Below are 23,062 nucleotides of genomic sequence, written 5' to 3'. Positions count from 1 at the left end.
ATCTTTTTTTGGATTTTTCACTTTCAACCCTGATAGTTTAAAATGTTTTTCATAAATGCTTCTACAAACAGGAGTTGGGACAGTTTTTGTATATTCGTTGTAAGCAGCTTGGAGTGTAAAATAAGGAGGTAGATACTTTTTACTGGTAACTTTTCGACAATAATGACTTTCATATGTTAGGAGTTTCTTAATATGATCTTTTACAGCTTGTATGTCCTCAGGGGTTCTTTTATTTTTTGGCTCTGTGTGACCCCTTTTATCAGGTGTCACATTATTAGCACTAGATTCCAATTTTTTATTGCAAACATTGCGCAGAAATTTAGTAGTTTCGCCAAAAATTTTTAAAAAGCAGCCCTTGCAACCCTGAACAAAGAGTTTATTATTAATAGGAATAAAATAATTCATAGTTATATTCCTGTTATTTTGTTTTTCCGGTGTCAATCTACGTTTCCGGTTTACTTTTGTGTTGTGAAAAGTTACTAATCCAGAAATATATGAAGTTCTTCTATTGTGGTTTTTCATTGACCAATATGTAGCAAATAATTTCTCACGTAATTCATCGTCAATTTTTGAATTACATTTTGCTCTACAGTTTGGTAGTTCTTTTGAGCATCTACTTTCAACAGTTTTACCTTTATTAGTGCAATATTTGTTACCAGAATTCCTGTTTGTCTTTATGTAATTTCGATACTGAACAGTCTCACCTTTTATGCTAACTCTGGCTTTCCTGCCAATAACCGGATTAGCCTCTTGTTCATTGTTAACCAACAATAATGTATCTTCTGGAGTGCCAGGAATATCATTGTTGATCTGCAATAAGGACGTATCTTCTGGGGTGCCAGGAATAATACTTATATCGTCCGAATGATTAGAATACTCTTCATACCGGTCTTCACTACTCACAGCCTAAAGTTGAGATTAAATGAAAATTATTATTTGAATAGACAAAAAATACTATTTTAAATACAAATATAAGCTCTACTGAAATTAAAAAAATGTATTCTTCATAACATTATTGCTATAAAAGTTACAATTTTAATAATTATTAAAATTAATAAAATAAGTTAATCACTTTGGACACAAATGCATGTAATTTCTCATGATTGTTATACTCATATACTAGCTTTTCAGGCTCATTTAGTGAACAATTATTATTATACATATATTCATCTTCAGTTATAACTTCAAAATCATTTCCATTCAAATGTATAATGTTATCTTTTGGTTCCTGAGTTGACTGTTTGAACAAGTTTTATAAAAATAATTAGGTACCTAACTACCAAATTCTATAAATTGAACATAATTGTTTTATTTTATAAAGTACTTACTAATTTATTATATACTTCTAACTCATTATTATTTGTATGATTCTGTGAGACATTCACCCATTCCTGTAGAATTCAATTAATTATTTAACTTATAAAATTACATATTCTTAATTCACAATTAATATTATACATTAAAGTAAAATAATAATTAATATTTTATTTCTATGTGTCAATATTAATAGCTATAAGGTAGTCAACTATTAGTTGGTTTGTTTATATTTTAATTATCCCTGATGCGGACCTAGTGAAGGCCGCGTGGGTGCGGTGATGTTGAGGTAGAAGGTTCACACGACAAAACGAAAAAAGAAAAACACAAATTTTGCGATGTGAGGGTTAAATTTATTTCACGGATGAACAAAACAGAAATGCGTTTGTGGCCCTGTCGGTCACTGAACAAAAACAAATCAAACGGAAAACAAAAGAAGAGAAAAAAAAAAAAAAGACGATTGGCCGGGGACGTGTGTGTCAGTCTCGTGCGGGTCGTCGGTGAAAACTCATAACATGACAATCCGGTTCACCCAACGGCCGGCCGACGGTTCACAGCGCGGGTGTCGCGCGCCGGCGTCGTCCGTCGTCGATTGGCGGTTTGTTTGAGAAGCGTAGCGCGGCTTTCCGCGTAAAAGGCTATTTGAATTCAAACAGCTATTACGCGGGACCGCGTCATACTCCCCCCCCAAACCGCCAACGGCGGTGGTGTTCCGGCCGTTGCCGGTGTCGTCAAAGGGTGTGTGTGGAGGGTGGTTGTGGTAGACACCTGTCCGTGGGTACGCTTTTCCAGCTGTGTTCAGCGGGCGTGGCCCTGGTGGTGTCTAGGCATGTTGGGGGGACGTGGGGGGACTGAAGTACATGAGGCTGACCTCCATGTCTTCAGTTCCAGCCATGCCTGCGTCCGTCTCACCTAGCAGGTCCGCCTCCTTTTCCGGGGATATTTCCATATCCGCGGTTTGAGGGTTCGCGGCTGTTAGTTTTTCCGCGGTTCCGGTTGCTCCGGTAGTGTTAGTCATTTCCGGTACTGTGACCACGGTGAGGTCTGGTGTCGCAGGCTCTGGCTGTGGCGGGACGGGGGCTGGTGTTGGCGCCGGTTTTTCCAGGCGGTGTTGCTGGGACGTCTGCTTCGCCTTGTATTCCCGCATCCGCTGTTTGTTCCGGCGCTGGCGGGCGTTGAGTGAGGCCGGTGGTGTTGTGTCGGTGGTGGTGTCCCTTATTGGCAGCGGGTTGACGGGCGTTCCTGATGGCGGGATGGTCGACGTCCTTGGCGCTGGTACCGGGCTCTTCATCAGTGGGTGGGGGTGGCAGTCTCGCAGGCGCCCGACTTGTTGTCGTTGGTGGCGCCGGTCGTGTTCGGATCGCCGGTCGTGCCGTGGCCGTCGGTCGGGTCACCCGTCTGGGGCTGCGCGACCTATTGAGCCGCATTGCGGTTGCGGGTTCGCCGCTCGTCGCCCTTTTTGGCTAGGACGATGGGTGCGGCCCACGGGGATGTGCTCTGTTCTACCAGTCCCTGCTCTTCCATGTCCCGTATCATGGTGTCGATTGTGGCCTGTTTTACCGGTGGGTAGGGATATGGTTTGAGTGCTATGGGTGTTTGGTTTTTGAGGAGGATGTCGTGTTCAATTAACCTGGTGCGTCCTACCCTACCGTTGAATACGTCCGGGTAGTTGTGTACTACTTCGGCGAGTTTCGCGCGTGTGTGGTGGTCACCGTTTATTGTTAATTTGTCGACATCTAGTGCTGGGGTTGGGGTGGGTGTCCGCCCTTTCCAGCACGCTGTTGTTCTCCTATCCGAACCTAAATGGATAGTGCTCGTTGTTTAGTCCCAGGTGACTTCGTTTTGTACGAAAAAGTCGTGACCTAGGAGCATGTCGCAGTACAAATTTTCCAGAATGGCTGCGTTGAAGGTGACCGTGAGGTCTCCGATTCTGGCTACGAATGTGGAGGTACCACTTGTCATTGTGGTATGTCCGTCCGCCATTCGTACCTGAGTTGGTTGTCCGTGTGGGGGTGTGCTATATTTATGTGCTATGTTCGGGCTTACATACGATTTTTGTGCTTGTGAGTCGAGTAGAGCTGTTACGGGGCCTGACCTAAATTCGAGTTCGACCGCGGGGGTCGGAATTTTGTCGGGGCATACACGTTTAGCGTTATTCGACGGTGGTTGTGATGCATAGCTGGGTAACTGGTTCTTAACCGCGTTATCGGTACTATGGGGGGCGGTTTGCACCGCCATTACCAGAGCATCCGTTTCGGTTACCTCTGTGCTATGGGTGTGTACCGTATGAGTACGTGTTAATTCCGTAGTAGGGGTCGTTGTGTGTGGTGATGATGACCTGCTACTTAACGGAATTTTAATGTTTTTGATGGGTGATATATCTGATGACGCCGAGTTTATCGATGCGCGTTTGATAGTTATATCCCCGTCTGTATTGCCGAGCGTTGTGTGTGGTGGCGTGGTTGTGTGTGTGTGTGTGTTTGAGGCGGCGGCGTGGACAATTGTCCGTCGACTCATTTCCCGTTTCCCGAACGCGGCGTGTTCCCGGGGCAGTCACTGTTCCAGTGAGGACCTCCACAGTACCTGCACGGGTTGGGCGGTTGCGTTTTACCTGCAGTACCGTCCCGTGTACGCGGTTGCAGCTTCGGTTGGGGCGGGTGGGTTTGGGAATGTGATTTGTACGCCGGTTTCTACTGCTGTTGTGTGGGCGTTTCGTCTGGTGTGTATTCCAGGATTCCAGCGACCCGGCGGAGGTCTCCGAAAGTCACTGGTCTCTGCAATCGGATATGCGTGCGGTATTCGTTGCGCGTTAGACCAGCTATCGTACCGACTAGCTGTGTTTCAGATAGCCCGGTATTGACGCGGCGCGCGAGTTGGTTTTTTTGTGTCACGAACTCCGTAAGCGATTGCGTTTGTGTTTGTCGGACGGATACTATCTCGGCCCGCAGTCGTGATTGTATTTCCACGTTGTCGAATTTTTCTAAAAATTCGGCGCGGAACTCATCCCAGGTGAGGTCCAGTAGTCTGATGGTGTTCCACCATGTACTGGCTGCACCCTTCAGCTGCTGCGTGACAATATTAGTCCAGGCCGACCTATCTATACGCGTTTGGTACAATATCGATTCCGCCTTGTGTATGAATCGTACCGGGTCCTCGGCGTTGTTCCGAGGAACTCCGGCAGCGAATGTTTCGCTGCACATACGTCGTCGTATGGTATCAGCGTCGATTGTTGTGACGCATAGGTGTGTGTGGAGGAGGGGGCATGGTATAAATTTGGCGTGTCATCGAACCGTACCGAACGTTCGGCGTGTTGGTTACCCGCGGACGGCGGTTCGCGTGCCGCGGAGTACCTCGTACCGTATTCCGTGTTGTTCGATGACACATTGTGTTGGGGGCGGGTCGGTGCTGTCCCTTCCGGTTGGTGTTCCGGTGCTTGGCGTGCCATACCCATTTCAAGGCGTCGCATTGTCTCTGCAATGCGACGTTGGTCGTCGCCAAAGCGGGCCATGCAGTCCTCGAGCATGGTCAGTCGCGATTCCAGACTGTGCCCATGCGCCGAGTTTTCCGCCGCTTGCCGTACCTCCTTAATTATGGAACGACTCGCTTGAATCATATCCATAGCCTGTTGGTGTGTGGGTGTGGGTGGTTTATTGGTGGTGATGTTCGGTGGCTGGGCGGGTGATGATTCGACCGGTTGGTTTTCCCTTTGTCCGGCGTCAAGCATCTGACCTGTTGTCAGGTTGTTTCCGGTATGTCCGGCGGGTTCCATAGGCGGAAACCGGACTTCATTGGCCTGTAGGTTCAGGTCCGTGAAATGTTGTATCAACCGGATTTCAAGATCATCCTTCGCGCATGTATCCGACAACTCGCGCTGCCTGCATTCGTAGCGCAACTCCGCGGCAGTCAACTCATTAATATATTTTCCCGGCATGACGTCCGGTTGTTTTTCCGGTGTTGTTTACGGGAAAATATAAAATGTGGCTGTTGTCGGTGGAACGATCGTCGCGTTCCTTCGATCAGCTGTGTTGACCGTTTATCGGTGTTTATTTGCGTACGGAATGTAGGTCAGTGGGTTGTTATTGTTTTGTTATTGCGCTTGCCGGGCGATCACAGTAACCGGTTTTCGCGGAGTGTTGTCGCGGATGCGCGTGTGTGCGTTATCCGGCCCACTACTGCGATTAAGAAAGACGGCGGCTGTCGCTTTGAGCGGCGGCGGCGGCGGCAGTCCGATTATGTGGTATTTCCGTCCCAGGTAATCGCGTGTTGACGTTATCGGTGGTGGTGCTGGGCGGTGGTGGTGTGGCCCTCAAGCGCTCTTGCGTTCCTACCTACCTACGTCGTGTGTGTGTGGACTTTGGAGCGTCGCGCGCGGTGTAGTCGGTGCGTCCGTAAATCGGGCGGCGCGGCTGGTCGTTACGTCCTTATGTAATATATTACGTAACGCCGGTTTTTCCGTTTTCGCCAGCTAACCACGTTTTTGTCGGATCGCGTCGGGGACTTTTTTCCAAGTCGCGCAACGGGAAGGGTATACGATGGTGGTAGTAAGGGGTAAGTTAATAAGTTCTCACTTACCGGTGGTTCCTGTACGGGGAGCCAGTTGATGCGGGCCTAGTGAAGGCCGCGTGGGTGCGGTGATGTTGAGGTAGAAGGTTCACACGACAAAACGAAAAAAGAAAAACACAAATTTTGCGATGTGAGGGTTAAATTTATTTCACGGATGAACAAAACAGAAATGCGTTTGTGGCCCTGTCGGTCACTGAACAAAAACAAATCAAACGGAAAACAAAAGAAGAGAAAAAAAAAAAAGACGATTGGCCGGGGACGTGTGTGTCAGTCTCGTGCGGGTCGTCGGTGAAAACTCATAACATGACAATCCGGTTCACCCAACGGCCGGCCGACGGTTCACAGCGCGGGTGTCGCGCGCCGGCGTCGTCCGTCGTCGATTGGCGGTTTGTTTGAGAAGCGTAGCGCGGCTTTCCGCGTAAAAGGCTATTTGAATTCAAACAGCTATTACGCGGGACCGCGTCATCCCCACTGAGGAAACCCATGCGAAAGAGCATGAATTTTTACACTATTATAGATGAAATATAAATAAGTATAATATACTTAAGACTAGTTTAAAACATACCTAATCTATTTACGTTTATAAAAATAATAACTGATATAGTAAGATATAATAAAATACAATAATTTAAACAAAAAGTAAAAAGAAAAAAAATCTAATAATAGGTACTTGATAACTTAAATAATTAATAGAAGCAATACACAATTTTATTTTAGCAAACTTGTAATTCATATAATATAATATAAATAATTCAGTTATCTATGTCTACAATGACAAGTGTTTTTACTTGTATTACATAAATATTTATTAACATAATATAGTATTTTTCTATATATTTTATAAAGAGCCAATTTAATATTTTTAATTTTAATTATAATATAATAATTCTAGGATTTAGATTGTTAATTACTTGGATTTCCTGCTGTGGAAGACCATTAAAATCTAGTTTCCTTTTTGCAGAGTATTTCAGATTAGTTTTTGAAGCTTTAAATTACATTATTATTCTGAATTAGTTATTGGTATAACAGAACTAATATAGATAGATAATAATATAAAGATACTCACTTGTAACACGAGACAATAATTTAGTGTTCTTTTAGACATTGTGTTAGCTAATAAAAAAGATTATAAACAATATAAACTAATACAATAACATTATATTAAGAGTTAAAATTTAATATAATATGACTTGTGCCCTTTTGAATAAAAAAAAAATCGTTAATTTTGACTTGTGTCGTATCGCATTTTAAAATACTGTGATAACAAATCCTCGTGCGACCACAACAGTGCTACCATTCGATTGGGCGTAAAATGTCACACAAAATTAACGTATAAAAAAAAAAATGTCAAAAAATGACTTGTGCCCCTTCTCATAAAAACCGTCCAAATGTAGATACCTACATATATAACATACAACTCACAAGAGTACAACTGTACAAGATATTATATTCAATACATACACAAATAAAACAATTATTAATAAAGGTGATTACGTGTATAAGACCAGCTATTGCTGTTATGATATGTGGTGTGTAATTTTGATCGTATTTTACGGACTTTAATGGGAAAACAGGCTATGGCAATAGCAGCCTTTTGGAATTCCTGGGCGATGTAGGATGATACAGCTTGTATACAAAATAGTTATTGTTAGCTAATAGCTAATAATAAAATTATCCCTCAATAGTTTATGATTAATACTAATATTAATTTATAATTGGACTGAGAAATTTACGTCATTTTACCGTCACGTCTAGAACCGAATGGTTGTAACGTGTATTCATTTTTATTCTTAGACAATATCAAAGGAGTTTATAGTTTATTTTAAACACAACTACCTGAGGTAAGTAAAAATTACATTTGTTTATTAATTTGATATTATTCATTACTGTATGATAATTTACTGTTGGATAAAAGACATGACGTGCCTACCTATTATTCGGAGGCCATCATTCTACAAAAGAAAAAAATCGAACGTAAAAACATGGTTTTTTTTTGCCTAATGGTACTCGGTGTTCATCGATCGAGTTTTGATAACAAAATAAACATGATAATATTGTACTTATTGCACTAAAAATCTTTGAAATACATTTTAATTAAAATTTTTTTTTTTATCGTACAAGATCGGCAAATTGAATAATCATGAAACTATTTTTAGTACCAACTAATTATTCTTAAGTAACCATATTATAAGTCAAACCCGATTTTCTATCGTGGGCGTATGCAGCTTATAAATATCCAAGTATTATGCATAAGAAAATAATACATTTCCTATGAATATTGTTGTATTTTTTCGATTTAACATGATATTGATATTAACAAATTCCTAGTTCTTTTGGTACTGACTACCATTGGTGGAACTAGAGGGGGGGGGGGGGGTAGCCGGGGATTGATCCCCGGGCGTAATTTTTTTATGGGTCTTTATTTAATGTTTGGTTTTAGAAGGTAAGGAAATATTTTTATTTCACATAATTTGTTTATGATGTGGTGATGGCCCCGTTCGAAGGAATGAAAACAAATAATAAAATCATACATGGCGTAAAATAATTAATCGTCATTCTATTAATAGAGCACGAAGCTGCGCGATCGGCATACGTCGACGGTCGACAGTACATAGGTATAGACCATAGAGACAAACTAATAATAAAAATTAAATATAAACATAATATAAGTATTATCAATAATAAATATGAACATTATCGTCGACGACATCGACTCTATCAAAAATAGTACAAAATTAATTACCACAGTTATAAATGATTCTATTATTTGTCATTTGGAACCGAACCTTTCAGCGCATGAATTAGCCAGTGCCCAGTAGGTATAGACATCATTATAGTTATCCAACAGTAAGATTATGAATAGATTCGTATAAGTATATTAAATATAATGGTATATTCTATAATTATTAAGATTCTGAGTGAAAGAGTGAAACTAGGCATTTATTGATAATGTATTTTCGTTAAAATTTCTGGTACCTATACAATAACTTTTATAAGATTTTCAATCATCGTACGATATATTATATATTTAATTTTCATATAAAATACTCTGGATCTTAGATCAAAATGGGAAGAAAACCGAAGGTAAAAGGTTCAATAATTAATAACGAGATAATTAAATACAAGGATGAAATCATTTGCCAAAATAGTCAAAGTAAGTACACAGAACAAACAGAAGGGAATCCTAAGGCTTATCGAAATACCGTCCGGCATTTCTAGATTTTAAACGTGCTGCCACGTACCGAGAAATTCTCTTTTTTTAAGTTTTCTGTGGTTTGTGGCTACACTGTTAATCTGCAATTCCACTCATAACAACAACAACAACAACAACAACAACACATGGCTAGCACGTCTGTCGATTTTCGTACTCCATCACGGTTACGTTTCGATTTTTTTGCGCTCCTAAGTCCAAACGTTTTTTGGATTTGCTGTTATTTGTTCTTATTTGCTGTTATTTGTTTTATTTAAAAAAAAAATAAAATTAGTACTGCTTAGATTATTTAAAATTAGTGTACGTAATTTGTTTTGTAATCTTCTGTGTACCTATGCATTTTTGTTCATTCATCTACTAAATAATGATAAATAAAATATGTATAGTTTTTGTTTTTCTTAGATTCTGTACTTAGATAAATGGTAAAAATGCAATTTATTAAAAAAAAATCGGTTTGATTGTTTGAATATAATAATATACTAGAAATTTGAACGAATAAACAGTGCTGTACGATATAAAGAAAAAAAGGGAAATTCCCGGGACGTGGCAGCACATTTAAATTCTAGAAATGTCGGACGTGGTTTTATCATCTCCCATAAGAGCCTATGTTAAATGAAATATGATTCCCTTCTGTTTGTTCTGTGGTAAGTACACTAATTTACAAATAAATAAATAATATATATAAAGACCTTCCTAGAATACTTAACTTTTTTGTTAATTCCACATAAAACTGCCAGTCACCTTACAGTAACTCCATATCAAACCTTTAGTATTAGTTATATTTTATTCTCCTATTACTTACTTCAGAAATAGCTGGTATAAATGCCGACGTTTGGAAAAAAATTGCGGACAATCTTAGTGTGGGTCTTATTGATAAAGTAACGCCTGGATCAGTGCGTATGCGAGTATGCCGTGATGGAGGAAAACTACTTGAAGAATTAGGTTTGGTACCATCATCGAAATCGACAACGCCAACTCCCCCACCGCGCCACAAAGGCACAAGGTGGGACGGGAAGGCGAGTCGCGTAGAACGAGTACCGGCCGTCGTAAACTAGTCAGTTGGAAGACTTGGAAGTAAACCCTTGTCCCCTTTGACAGCCTTCCATGCGCCGTGCGAAGATACCACGACCACTAAGATATCATATCATATTATACACCGTTCCGTCCGTTGTTCAGTTTTTTTTCATATTTTGTTTTTCTGTCATAAACAAAAAAAAGGAAAATAAACGCCACCATTATCAAATTGTGTTTGTTATAAATTATAAGTTGATAACCAACCACCGACCGGCTCACCGCGGATTCACCCGCCACCACCGGCGTAGCCGCGTCAATCCTACTACACATATTTTGATTGAGCTGATTTCACTGCCCGAAGGTAAATAGAAAATATTATAAAAATGTATGATCTATATTTTTTTCCGTGTCGTGCAAAAATACATAATATAATACATTTTCCTTTAGATTTAGAAGCATCGACCAGTACAGTTAATATTGAGAAATCTTCGGTAACATTGGTGAAACAAAATTTTGCGAAACCAAACAATATAAAATTATGCAAAATAGAGAAGAACCTAACAGCTATTTCGGAAATGTATTACCTACGTGGGGTAATTAATTTCCATGGTGGTGAACGTCGAGGGCTTCGGTCAGCCACAGGCCACTATACTGCCAGCGCTTTTCGAAGCAACGGGAAATGGGAAACCTATGACGATATGAAAACAACAGTTCAATCAACTAAACAAGAATACGATGTAGAATTTTTAATTTATACAATTTGATGTTTATAATTTTTAACTTTATTTTTTTCAACCAATTTAAATTATAAAATATTACAAAAAATATTCAAAAGGAATTGAATCAAATAGGTAAGTGTAATATCATTTATTAACAAAGGCTAATGTTAACTAAAATTATTTGAATAATTATAATTTTATTTTAAAAAATAAATTAAACACTTTTAAAGGTATTATTAAATGGTATTATATAAATTTTTCCTGTTATACAAATTGCTACAAATAAAATAACAATCATGGGTACAATTAGGATTACAAATATAATAATAATAGTACTTATTTTATGAAATATATACTTAAGAAATTTTGTGATTATATTAAAATATTAAAAAAATACTTTTTATCGTACCCTTAATTATTGTTAAAAGGTCTATACAAATTATAATTGTTATATATTTTTGTCGAAGCAATGACAGGCTCGAATAGCGCATAATATGCATAATAATATTATATTATAATAATTATTTAAAATTTGTTCTAAAAACCGTCGTTAATGGGTACGTAATACGCCATAGTACCTATGATTTATGACCACATGCGTTTGGATCAAAGGCAATGCACTATGTACAAAATCACCATTATTTGAGAAACTGAGAAATAATACTAATAAGTAGGTAGCTATTATTATTATGATTAAGAACACAGTAGTAGACTCGGGGTAAGAGTCGTGGTGTCTAATGTATCAAATAGTTAATACTTAATACTATTAATATTTGAAAAGTTAATACTCTATTTACTATTTATCTAACAGTATTTAATCATTACCATTATCATTATGAAATATAATGATAGTACATATTTTATAAAATATTTACTTAAGAGGACGTGATACCCAAAGTGAAACGTATAAAACGGCTAAGAGAATGCGCTGTTAAGTGTTTTCGCGATCCGCATGCACGCGGCGTTTAAGCTACGCCCATTCCTCGTAGTCGGCGACCGGTCGACGAGTCTCGTTCGGGAGCGCCGTTTATTATTGTATAAACGTTCGTCTAAAGACCTTCGCGTCATTATAAAATTCATTCGCGTAATTACTGCAGTAATATTTTAAATCTCCGCACGTACCTATAAACTAACGATTATAATTTAAGTCACTGCTTATCTAAATATATGTACCAATATAGAGATCGTATATACTTTATTATAACTTAGCTTGATTTGTATTTATTGCATTATTACTTTTTGAAATATACCTAATACCTACCTATAGGCTATAGTAAAATATAGTTTTATAATATCTAAATAAAATAAATAAATACAGCGTAATTTATTAGAAATAATTTAATTTATTTTTATTATTAACGAAATAGATAAAGATAATATAGATTTGAATTTTAGAATTTAGTATTGATTAATTATTGATTTTTTTTTTGAATTCTTCAATATTTTGTATGATATGTGGAGGTTCAATTATATCATTTTTCAACATACGTTTAATGAACTGAGGGTCAATTAGCTCTCTTAACAAGCACTCTTCGTAAAATCTAAATTAAAATAATATAAGTAAATTTTAAAATTCAGATAAATTAATTAGACGAATAGACCATAATTATTCTGTAAGTACAACTTACAACTTTAGGCTTGATTCCATTTTTGAGGACCAAAATTCGTCATCATATTTTATTATTTCTAAGTGATTCCATTTTGGTGTGTATATAAAGAAATAACAAATGTTACGTCCAGTCACATGTAATTGGCCTTGGATCTGGTAAAAATAATGACTTTCTTCTTTCAAAGTTGGTAACTTATTTTTAATTTTCATATAAGGAAGCTGAAATGGGAATATATAAATGTATATTACATAATAATTATTTGTTTTATAGTTATTTCCAAAGAATAAATTATTTATATTATTCTAATCCGTTAATTATTTAAGTTTTAATAAATGCATATACATTACCTTTTTGTCCGAAATAGCTTTTTCTAGACTACAATAATCTTTAACAGAATAAGGGCATTTGATTTCACATAGTTTATCGTCTTATATTAAACCATCTGCAATTGAAAAATATTTATTTAGTTATATATCCAATAGAGCATGTGAAATCGATGCTGATCCAAGGTATATATTAATAAAATATGTATTCATAAAGGCTCAAATTAATATTTATTATTTTCCATAACATTAAATTAAACTCCATAATAAACTAAATTATAAACAATCTCACCCGGAGTTGCTGCCAAAAATGGAATATTTTTGTCGACAAATAGACCACATTTATTAATTTTTTTTTTAATTTTCATTTGTAGTTGCATAAGTGCTTGTTGTTCAGTTTGAATACCATATTCTGTAGCACTGGTGTTTGTACAACCATAAAGTATATTATGTACAGTTACTTTACATGAAGTGTAAGGTCTCATTTTGCACACCCTTCCAAAATTTGACGCCGATAATCGTTTTCTTCGTTCCTCAAACCACCTTTGATTTTTTGCTTGGTTCCTAGTTTCTAACTCTAACTGTACTTTAGATGCCTCCAAAAGAGTTATCGACTGTATAAATTCAAGCTTTTTAATTTTAAATTCTTCGTCAGATAAAAAGTCATTTAATGGCTCGGCCAATCCATAATTTTCATCTGGCCCGTTTGAATTTTTTTTTTTTTTTTGTTTATCACCTTTTGAAACAAAGAGAGCTCTTCGATATTTCAGACTTTTTGTTTTGTCTCTAGTATATTTTAAAATTTTTTTCCCAATGATTCCTAAAGCATAAAAAAAATAGTTTAGTTAAATAATAAATAATTTATAATATAGTTATAGTTAAATAAAATAGACAAAATATTTTACAGAGTATTTCAAAATATTATGAAATTACTTTAACTACCTATATTGTGAACAAAATTATATAGGTACCTGGACTTTTTTTCGTAATTTTTTTATGGATTTCGCGAATAAATTGACCACCCGAATTGAATGATACAATAGCTGCATGTACCCTAGTATTGTATGATTGCTTTTAGGTGAAATTTATTCGTTTACCAGCAATATATTTGTTGATGACGCTATTAAATTGCTCACAGTAGTTAATGTCAACATCAAATAATAAACTACGTGCATTATCGATTACACGACGAAGAATAGCTGACATTTCATTCATGAGACCGCATTTCACTATTTCTGGAACTAAATTTTTTTCGAACTCTTTTGGCCCACGACAAAAATATTTTTCACACAATGTATGCTGTCCAAAAATATGATACGGCCCATTTATAATATCTTTTCGTAAACCTAAAAATAAGTAAAGAATAAATATAAAATTTATGTTTCATTAACAAACAATATATACCTATATAAACTAATAAATACCTTCAGTTTGTTCATAAAGAGACTGATTTAACTTTTTACGATATTGTATGGATTTTGTAATTGCCGTACGAAATCTAATAATATTTCTTCTAATGAATTTTCGAATGTAACATGGATAAGAGGTTTTTTTGGTAAGTGCCATTAATTTTTGCCCATAATTCCTCAATATATGATTCCTGCATTCTATTTTTTCTACCAACATACGTGATCCATACGGCAATATTTCATTCAAACGTTTAGTGACACTACTGTCACCATCACCTTAAATTATGCAACAATAATACATATTAATTATAAAATTAAATAAATATTTATATAATTTTCATACTTACCAATCAATTTATTATACTTCAATCCATGCAATTTTACGCTACTTAAAAATCCTTCAGCTATTGCGTCTGCTTCAATGCTGGTTGCGCCTTTAGACCAGTTCATAAAACATTTATGAGCTTTTGAACTTTGGCCCATATTTTTGGCTCTTTCACAGACAACACAATATCGATTACGAATTCCCACAAATAAAATTTTCTTTGTCCGAAAACCAATAATTGTAGCCTACAATAATATAATAATTATAATATACCTAATATTTTAAAAATAAAAAACAGTAAAAATTTAAATATGGAAAGGGGCTAAGGGAATAAAAAATATCAATTTATATTTAAAATTGTTTTTATAAATTAATTATGACAATTTATTATTAGGGTCTAGGAAACGGATTTGTTCGTAATATACAAATCAAAAAAATAATATGTAGTACAATTATTAAAATTATAAATCTATTGTAATTTTTAAGTGTAGCAATAAGAAACAGCATATACAATATACATACATAGAAAGTAAAAAATGCATTTGTAACCAAATACCTATGTAAAAATATGAAAAATAATTATTAGATAAAATATTTAAATTATAATAAAGTCCTTTCTCTAGTTAAGACGCATAATGCACATGTATGCACAACTTTTACTCCCTCCAAATTACGCCCAAGATACTTCCCCAGTTCCCCCTTTCCCTGGGGCCAATGTTTACAACCATAACTTTACTTACCGCTCCTGAAAATGCGTCGTACTTGGTCTTATAGCTACGTTTGCTCCATTGACCATCAGCTTTAACTGGGCACATGGGTATACCATCTTCATCTACGTCACCTGCTTCTAATGCTAATCGCCTTTCTTCTATTCCGGCAAGTTTCATTGCATTCCAAGCAGTCTCTTTCACTTCATCGCTCAAAGTTTCAGCTATTTTCATGTATGTTGTGTGTGTCATACATGGAATATCTATACTTGCTGAAAATTCGGCCACTTGAGTGTGTCCTATTCCTATCGCATATGTACCACTGACCACTGCCTTATTAATTGGAATACACCCCAGGTCATTTTTTTCCGATTCAATTTTAGTCAACATATTACACATTTTACACTTAAATATCCACGAAGAAAAATACCCTGAACGAACCTCTTTTAAAAATTCACAATCAATAAAAGTGCAACCCAATCCTATGCCATGATTACCATTTTTAATTTGGTCAAAAATATGCATTACATCAACTATTCTTCGACCTCCAACACTAAAAATAAAAAATAACACCAGTTACAACCTACTTTAGACTTAAGAGGTAAATTTTAAAGTCTTTAATTTATTACTTACTTGTTTTCCACAATTTCATGAGATATTCTTTCGCTTTCAATAACATCAATATTTCTTTCAAAAATAACATTTAAATCGGGCATAATAGGGTTTGAGCTAAAATAATAATTCGATTTTAAAATTTTAACCAATAACAAAGACTTTTAAAATAATAAGACTTACTTTACTGAAGTTGAACATTCTGGAGTATTTGAGTTACTCAATACAATACCTGAGTCATTCAAAACATAATTTGCCGGAATATTGATTTCAACACTAAAATCAGACAAAATAGCGTTTGAACTATAATTCAATTTTTAAATTTTTATCAATAACAAAGACTTTTAAAACAATAAGACTTACTTTACTGAGGTTGAACATTCTGGAGTATTTGAGTTACTCAACACAATTCCTGAATCATTACCAACATCATTTGGTGGAACATTTATTTCAACACTCAAATCGGGTAAAATAGTGTTTGAGCTATAATTATAATTCAATTTTTAAGTTTTTAAAATAATAAGACTTAGGTACCTAGAAGTAAAACTTCAAAACTAAAATAAAAAAAGGTGACAAGTATACCTATACTTATACCTATATAATAATATTATTTTGTACGAAAACCGTGTCTGAATGGAGACGGTTTGTCAGCCTAGGAAATTTTTGATATGATATTTATATTAGTATAACACGGTTAGGCTAGGTTTAAATTTAGTTGTAACCACATCAGCGGAAATCTGTGAAAAAAATCGGTTGGAATGAAAAAATATCAGTGCCTATCAAATAACATTTTTAAATTACAACGAAATAGCTAAAATCGTTATTCTTGGTTTTAATAATAATAATTCGTACAAATCTGAACTTAAAATAACTGTAAAAAAAGTTGTGCATATATATTTTTTAGATTTTTTTTACAGTATGAACCATGGAATCTAGTTTAAGATCTTTTTTTAAAGTTATTTAAATTTGTATTCTCTTTACAAAGTATATATTTTTCAAAATATTTCGTTTATTTATAAACTATTTATATAAGTATTTTGAAGTAATCGATTTTTTTTATAAATGTTTATGAACAGCCAATGTACTTGAAAGTTTACTAGGTACGGTTAACGAATTCACATAAGTTGTTCTGACTTTAATTAAAATATATATAAAATACATATTCGCACATTTTTTTATATAAATTTGAAGACGTACGTGAAGTTGGCACCCCGACATTCTTCGATCAGAATCCAATCAACATCATTTTTTTGCAACCATTTTGCAACAATTTGCAACGCTCATTAAAAAATTTGCAACACATTTTTTACGGTGCTACAGACAAACATAGCATTGGGGTGCCAAATTCACGTGGCACCCCGAAACCTAATTTGAAGTACATATTTTAACTGAATTATTGACAATGAGATTTTTATAATATTTTTATATTATTTTAACCTGCAGTATGCAATCAACAACCTTTCCTAATTTAAAAATAGAAGATATAAAAAGGTAAATATACCCAATATAAAATATCTTAGGCTGACAGATCTTCGCCGTCAGTGCACATTTTCCACATTTTCCTGGGGCCTGGGGGGTACTAAAAACAAAATTATTTATTTTCAAGGTATTATTTTTATGAAAACAAGAGTGTCTACTGGTAATAATTATAATCAGTAAATATACTTATATATATTGACATCTGTAGTGGCGGAGGAGTTAATCCACCCCAACAGAATTGTTTTTTGTAAAGGATAAAAGAATTATTTTGATTTAATTATTGAATGGGTAGAGCCCAAAATATTATTATTTTATTTTAATTTACTATAAACGTTTAAACAGACAAATTAAGTATTTAAATTTCTAATATAATTCATATTAATTATAGGTACTTACTTTATTTTTTTGTATCGTCGTAGTACCAGAGAATTTGAGATTTTTTTTTTAGATGACCGTTTCCGTTTTAGATTATTTTCTTTATTTGCCATTGTCAAAAAAATGGAAAATAATTATTTAAAACACAAAATTCACAATAAGAATTTGAATACGATGACACAGAAATCCCGAAGAAATGATCACATACCCAGGAGGAATGGTTGTGACGGTTGTGTAATATGTTTCATAAGTAAATTAAAAATAAAATGAATGTTTATTTTTGTACAAATTATTGAAAATATAACTATACTATAATTAGTCTCATATTATGACTTTCGCTATCATAATTCGTAATGAGTCTAGGGCTAGGGACTTCTAGGAGTTCAATAATCATTCAAAACATAGTTGAGTATTATAGAAATTTGTTTCATAGCAATACGAGCTTATAATCATAATGTATTGCTGCATATTTTACATATCTGATCATATTTAATTTATAAGTGCATATTTGACCATTTTTGATATAAAGATATATTTTTTACCAGCAATATACCATTATAATTTATAACTAAATTCTGTAGGAAAACACAGATTTTTTTGTAGGTAATATATACTTGAATTACTACAAATAATGCATACTTTGAACTTTTGAAGTAGGTACCTAGTACCTATCATCTGAAAATATTATTATGTCCGTAATACATAATAATAATAATAGTAATAATATAATTAAAATAATAATACAAATAAGAGTTGGTAGATCGTATGTGGAATGCTGTCAATCATCAATGCCGATTATTATAATAAAAATATAAATAATTCTTATTACATTATACCGAGGTTATTAGCTTATAATGATATTGTCTATATATTAGTTCAGTCTATTTCTGGAAACGTCCGATAACCATCGACAGACCGTCACCGCGCGATCGTCGTATCGGAAATTCAGTTTTTGGAGTAGTGGGGGAAAATATTGCGTCCGATGTCGCAGCGGCAGGCAGGTGGCAGCACATTACGGCAATGAAAATTAATTCGCATAAACATGTTTACGGAAAACAAACAAAACAGCATTAAAAAGTGATTTTCGAGAAAAAATACCAAATATGAAATTTATAGAGAACAATATTTCAGAGACAACCTCATATGGGTTTTGTTCTATTTTAAATATACAGCTCGTTATAAACGGCACAAAAACCAATTTTTTTACATTTTTTAATCAACTGTAACTTTTTTAATAATTCATATTTCTAAAAACGCATATGAGGTTGTCTCCTAAATATTGTTCTCTATAAATTTCATAATAGGTATTTTAGCTCTAAGACTATTTGTTAATAGCGTTTCGTTTGTTTTTCGTAGACCTGTTTTTACCACTAAATATTACGGATATCACGTCCTCTTAAGACATTTTGTGATAATATTGTAATATTAAAAAATATTTTTCTTGTACCTTTAATTTTTATAAAATTGCATCTGACCATTTTCGGAACCATTTTAGAGTCGATAAAATGATTGTATAATAACCATGGAATTAGTGTAACAGTTACACACATTTTAAAATTAGGATTACAAATGTGTACGAATGAAATAACAATCGTTGATACTAGTTTGGAGTCGGTGGGACCAATACAAGCCGATGGCGGTACTGGAGTAACGTTACGCCAGTACCGCCAACGGAAAATTGATTTTCCAGAGTTTGGGGAGGTGTACAAATGTTTTGATTAGGATTACAAATGTGTACGAATGAAATAACAATTGATAGGATACATTTTGACTTTGATTTTTAGTTTGGTGGTACTGGGGTAACGGACCTGGTGGCAGCGACAATAACAATAAGGTACCTAGTTATTTTTGTACCATTTTTATCTATGTACTATGGACTATGGGTTTTAGTGTTTTACGTAGTACATAATATATATTTATTACGTAGTTATACTATACGTCTATACAGTATAAATGTATAAATAATGTATGATTGTGATTTGTGATCAATAAATACTTACCACAAGTCGATTTTTCTTAAAGCGGGACATTTTTAGGTTCTTTGGGGACAGCGGGACACTTAAGCCGGGTTTACATTGGTAGAGTATTTGGTAGAGTACACTAGCCTACTATTTTGTCTACTCACTCTACTCTACTAGTTTTAGTAGAGTAACTGTTTACACGAAGCTAGTATTTAGTACTAGAAGAGAGTGCAGTTGATGTGTAAACTCACGCCGTCACGGTTAGGTTTGATCAACTTCAAAACATCAAATAAACAAATATGGATATCGTACGTCGTCGTCATTGTCGAAAATTATTAAAGAAATGCCTTCGAGTGGTTACAACTGCGTTAGTAAACGATATTTTAGAATTCATTGATGAGAGTAATGAAGAAAAACGAATTTGGGTTCGAGAGTGGATAAAAAGAAGAACAGTACTTGGTGCATCAGAAAATCTTCTTACTGAACTAGCTTTAGAGGATCCAGAAGAGTACAGGCTGTGTTTAAGAATGACAAATGAAAATTTTGAACAATTATTGAATTTGGTATCACCAACTATTCAAAAACAGGACACTATTCTTCGAGATGCACTACCAGCGCGCATTAAGCTACAAATAACATTGAATTATTTAGCGACTGGTAATAGTTACCGAACCCTACAACATTTCTTTAGAGTGTCAATTCCCGCAATATCTAAATTTTTACCAGAAGTTTGTGACGCCATTTATCAAGCCCTGGAACAATATATTAAGGTATTTTTCTTTAAAATTATTTCGTACATAGGTACAATATATTTTATTATATATTAACAAAATATAGAACATTTACAATATTATATTAGTTGAAAATGAGACAATGTTAAGACTATAACTAATACCAACTACAATAAAAATGATTTTTATTCTTTTTAAGTTCAAAACATTTTAACATTATGGAGTGAAAAATTAGATAAACAAAAAAAATCCCATTTGGGGAAAATTAAATTTAAATCAATGACCAGGCTTTTGCGATGATATTGTCCCTGTTATCTTCATCATGTTTGTTGCCTGTGTTGGCTGATAGTAGAGTGTATTGGGTAGATGTATCTTGATCAGTTGCTATATTGTATTGTGTAGATGTATCTTGATCAGTTGCTATATTGTATTGTGTAGATGTATCTTCATCAGTTGCATAAAAAGATTGTGGTGACGTAGAATGAAAACTGTTTGACCCAGACTGTTCTGCTAATCGATACTTGGTCAAAAGAGACTGTATATCACTTTGAGCCAAAATAGCTTGCCTTGGTGACAACTTATTAAGTGCTGCAATAACGTACTGGCCAAAAGCATCATTATCACTTATTTCAGTGGAATCCATTTTATTTAAATCATTTTGAATATTACGCAATTCTGTAATTGCTGTTGTAAAATGATGTAGCTTCCTTTTTTTAGCTGATGTTTTTGTAACTATTGGAGTTTTTGCAGTTGGTGTTGTAGGCACTTGTGGGTTTCCAGCAACTACAGTTGTTGTCACCGGCGTTGTAGACATTTCTGTGTATTCACCTGTTACATTTTCCAACAGCCCTCCTTCGTTACCTTGGTTAATTAAAAAAACAAAAATAAATAAATGTACACAGTTGTATTACATTGTATGGTAATTATTCAAATAATAATATAATAATTAAATATTTAGATGCCAAAAACTTATGAAGAATGGAAAAGCATTGCGAAAGGCTTTGAAGATACATGGAATTTTCCTAAATGCTGCGGAGCAATTGACGGCAAACATGTGTTGATAATGGCACCTCCTAACTGTGGAAGTGAATATTACAACTATAAGGGGACTAACAGTGTAGTGTTGATGGCACTGGTTGACCATAACTATTGTTTTACTTATGTATCAATCGGCAGCAAGGGGTCAGCATCGGACGGTGGTATTCTCCAAAATTGTGAACTTGGACAACTTTTGCAAAAAGATCTGCTTCCATTAGGATATTGCGTTGTAGCCGATGATGCATTTCCGTTGCGACATTATATGATGAAACCATATAAATGTTACAGAACAGCTCTAACTGTACCTCAAAAAATTTTTAATTATCGCTTAAGCAGAGCAAGACGTATTGTAGAAAATGCTTTTGGCATTTTGGTTAGCAGATTTCGAGTATTTGATAAAAAAATATATTGCAATTTAAAAACAGTGAACAAACTTGTACTAGCTGCGTGCGCTCTTCATAACTTTCTACGAAAATCTTCCTCTACATACCTACCACCTGGCTCTATTGATGAAGAAGATATATCGAGTGGTTTAATGAGAGAAGGTCGCTGGAGAACGGAAATAATTGAGCTTCGAAATTTGGAAAGTCATAGGGAAAGAAGAGCATCAGACTTGGCCAACAAAATACGCGATAATTTGAAAAATTATTTTGTAAATGAAGGAGCTGTACCTTGGCAATATAGGCATATATACTAATAAATATGTATAGAGTCTAGACTAATAGTATCTGTTTAGTTAATTTAATTAGTTTAATTATATTATAATATGTTATAATATTTTGAAAAAATTGTACCAAAATGCATTGGCTTATTGTAAGTAATTAAACTAATTAATTAATAAATAACTAACTGTTTTTACTAGTAGTATCTGTTTAATTAATTTAATTTTCAATTATATTATGTATTATACCATCTGAAAAAATATTCGGTACAACATGGGGCAAGCAGAAAAATAAAAAAAACACATAGAAGGAATAATTTGTATAGTTTAAATGCAACAGAAATTAATAAATCAAACCTTACCTAAAAAAAATGTTATATTGAAAATACCTCTAGAATAATTAAACTTAAAGTTATTTATAATAGAATTTCAAAACTGCCCCATGTTGGCCTGGTTAACGGTACCATTTCTAAAAATTTTAGTATTTCCAATATTTTAACATTCATCTTCTTAAAACTATAACTAAATACTGTTAGTTATATTATACATTTATAATATGTCTAAATATTTATACTTATTTAATTCAATGAAAACTTTAAAACTAGTTGTTTTAACAGCATATTTTGGTAAAATAGTCATAATTTGTAAAATTGACTGTACTTCAAGTTACATTAACAATTAAACTCAAATTAAAGAGGAAAATCAGTTAAGTAATATCAATAAAATAAATATTACTTACCTCCACTTTCTGCATTGTCCTGTGTACAACCAATTTTCACAGACTTGACATTTTTCATGAATGAATCCATCAATTTGAACCATTTTATATTTGGAACATATAGATCATCAACACCACTACCAGACTTCTGTGATTTTTTTATTTTTAATAGTTCTTGGTTGTAAGTACACCTTAAGTTTTTTATTTTTTGTTTCAATTCAGTCACGCCAAAATTATCTTTTTTAAGTGTCTTGACGATATCTTCGTAGGCAGCGTCTCTCATTAATTTATT

General features: G+C 34.4%; 1 protein-coding gene and 2 pseudogenes across 1 annotated transcript; 1 reads left to right on the top strand and 2 right to left on the bottom strand.

Annotated features, from left to right (window-relative positions):
* Positions 1–12,229: 12,229 nt before the first annotated feature.
* On the bottom strand, positions 12,230–13,239 carry LOC132935840 (uncharacterized; annotated as a pseudogene).
* A 49-nt stretch (positions 13,240–13,288) lies between these two features.
* LOC132951694 (uncharacterized) lies at positions 13,289–14,646 on the bottom strand (annotated as a pseudogene).
* A 5,275-nt stretch (positions 14,647–19,921) lies between these two features.
* LOC132951687 (uncharacterized) lies at positions 19,922–22,088 on the top strand. The gene is made up of 2 exons (XM_061023561.1): positions 19,922–20,392; positions 21,312–22,088. Exons 1-2 carry the CDS (start codon positions 19,922–19,924, stop codon positions 22,086–22,088), a joined length of 1,248 nt encoding a protein of 415 aa, XP_060879544.1.
* Positions 22,089–23,062: the final 974 nt, after the last annotated feature.

The sequence above is a fragment of the Metopolophium dirhodum genome, chromosome 1, assembly GCF_019925205.1.
Source record: "Metopolophium dirhodum isolate CAU chromosome 1, ASM1992520v1, whole genome shotgun sequence".
Classification (NCBI taxonomy): domain Eukaryota; kingdom Metazoa; phylum Arthropoda; class Insecta; order Hemiptera; family Aphididae; genus Metopolophium; species Metopolophium dirhodum.
Note: the sequence above shows the minus strand (reverse complement) of the source record. Positions and strands in the feature narration are given on the sequence as shown.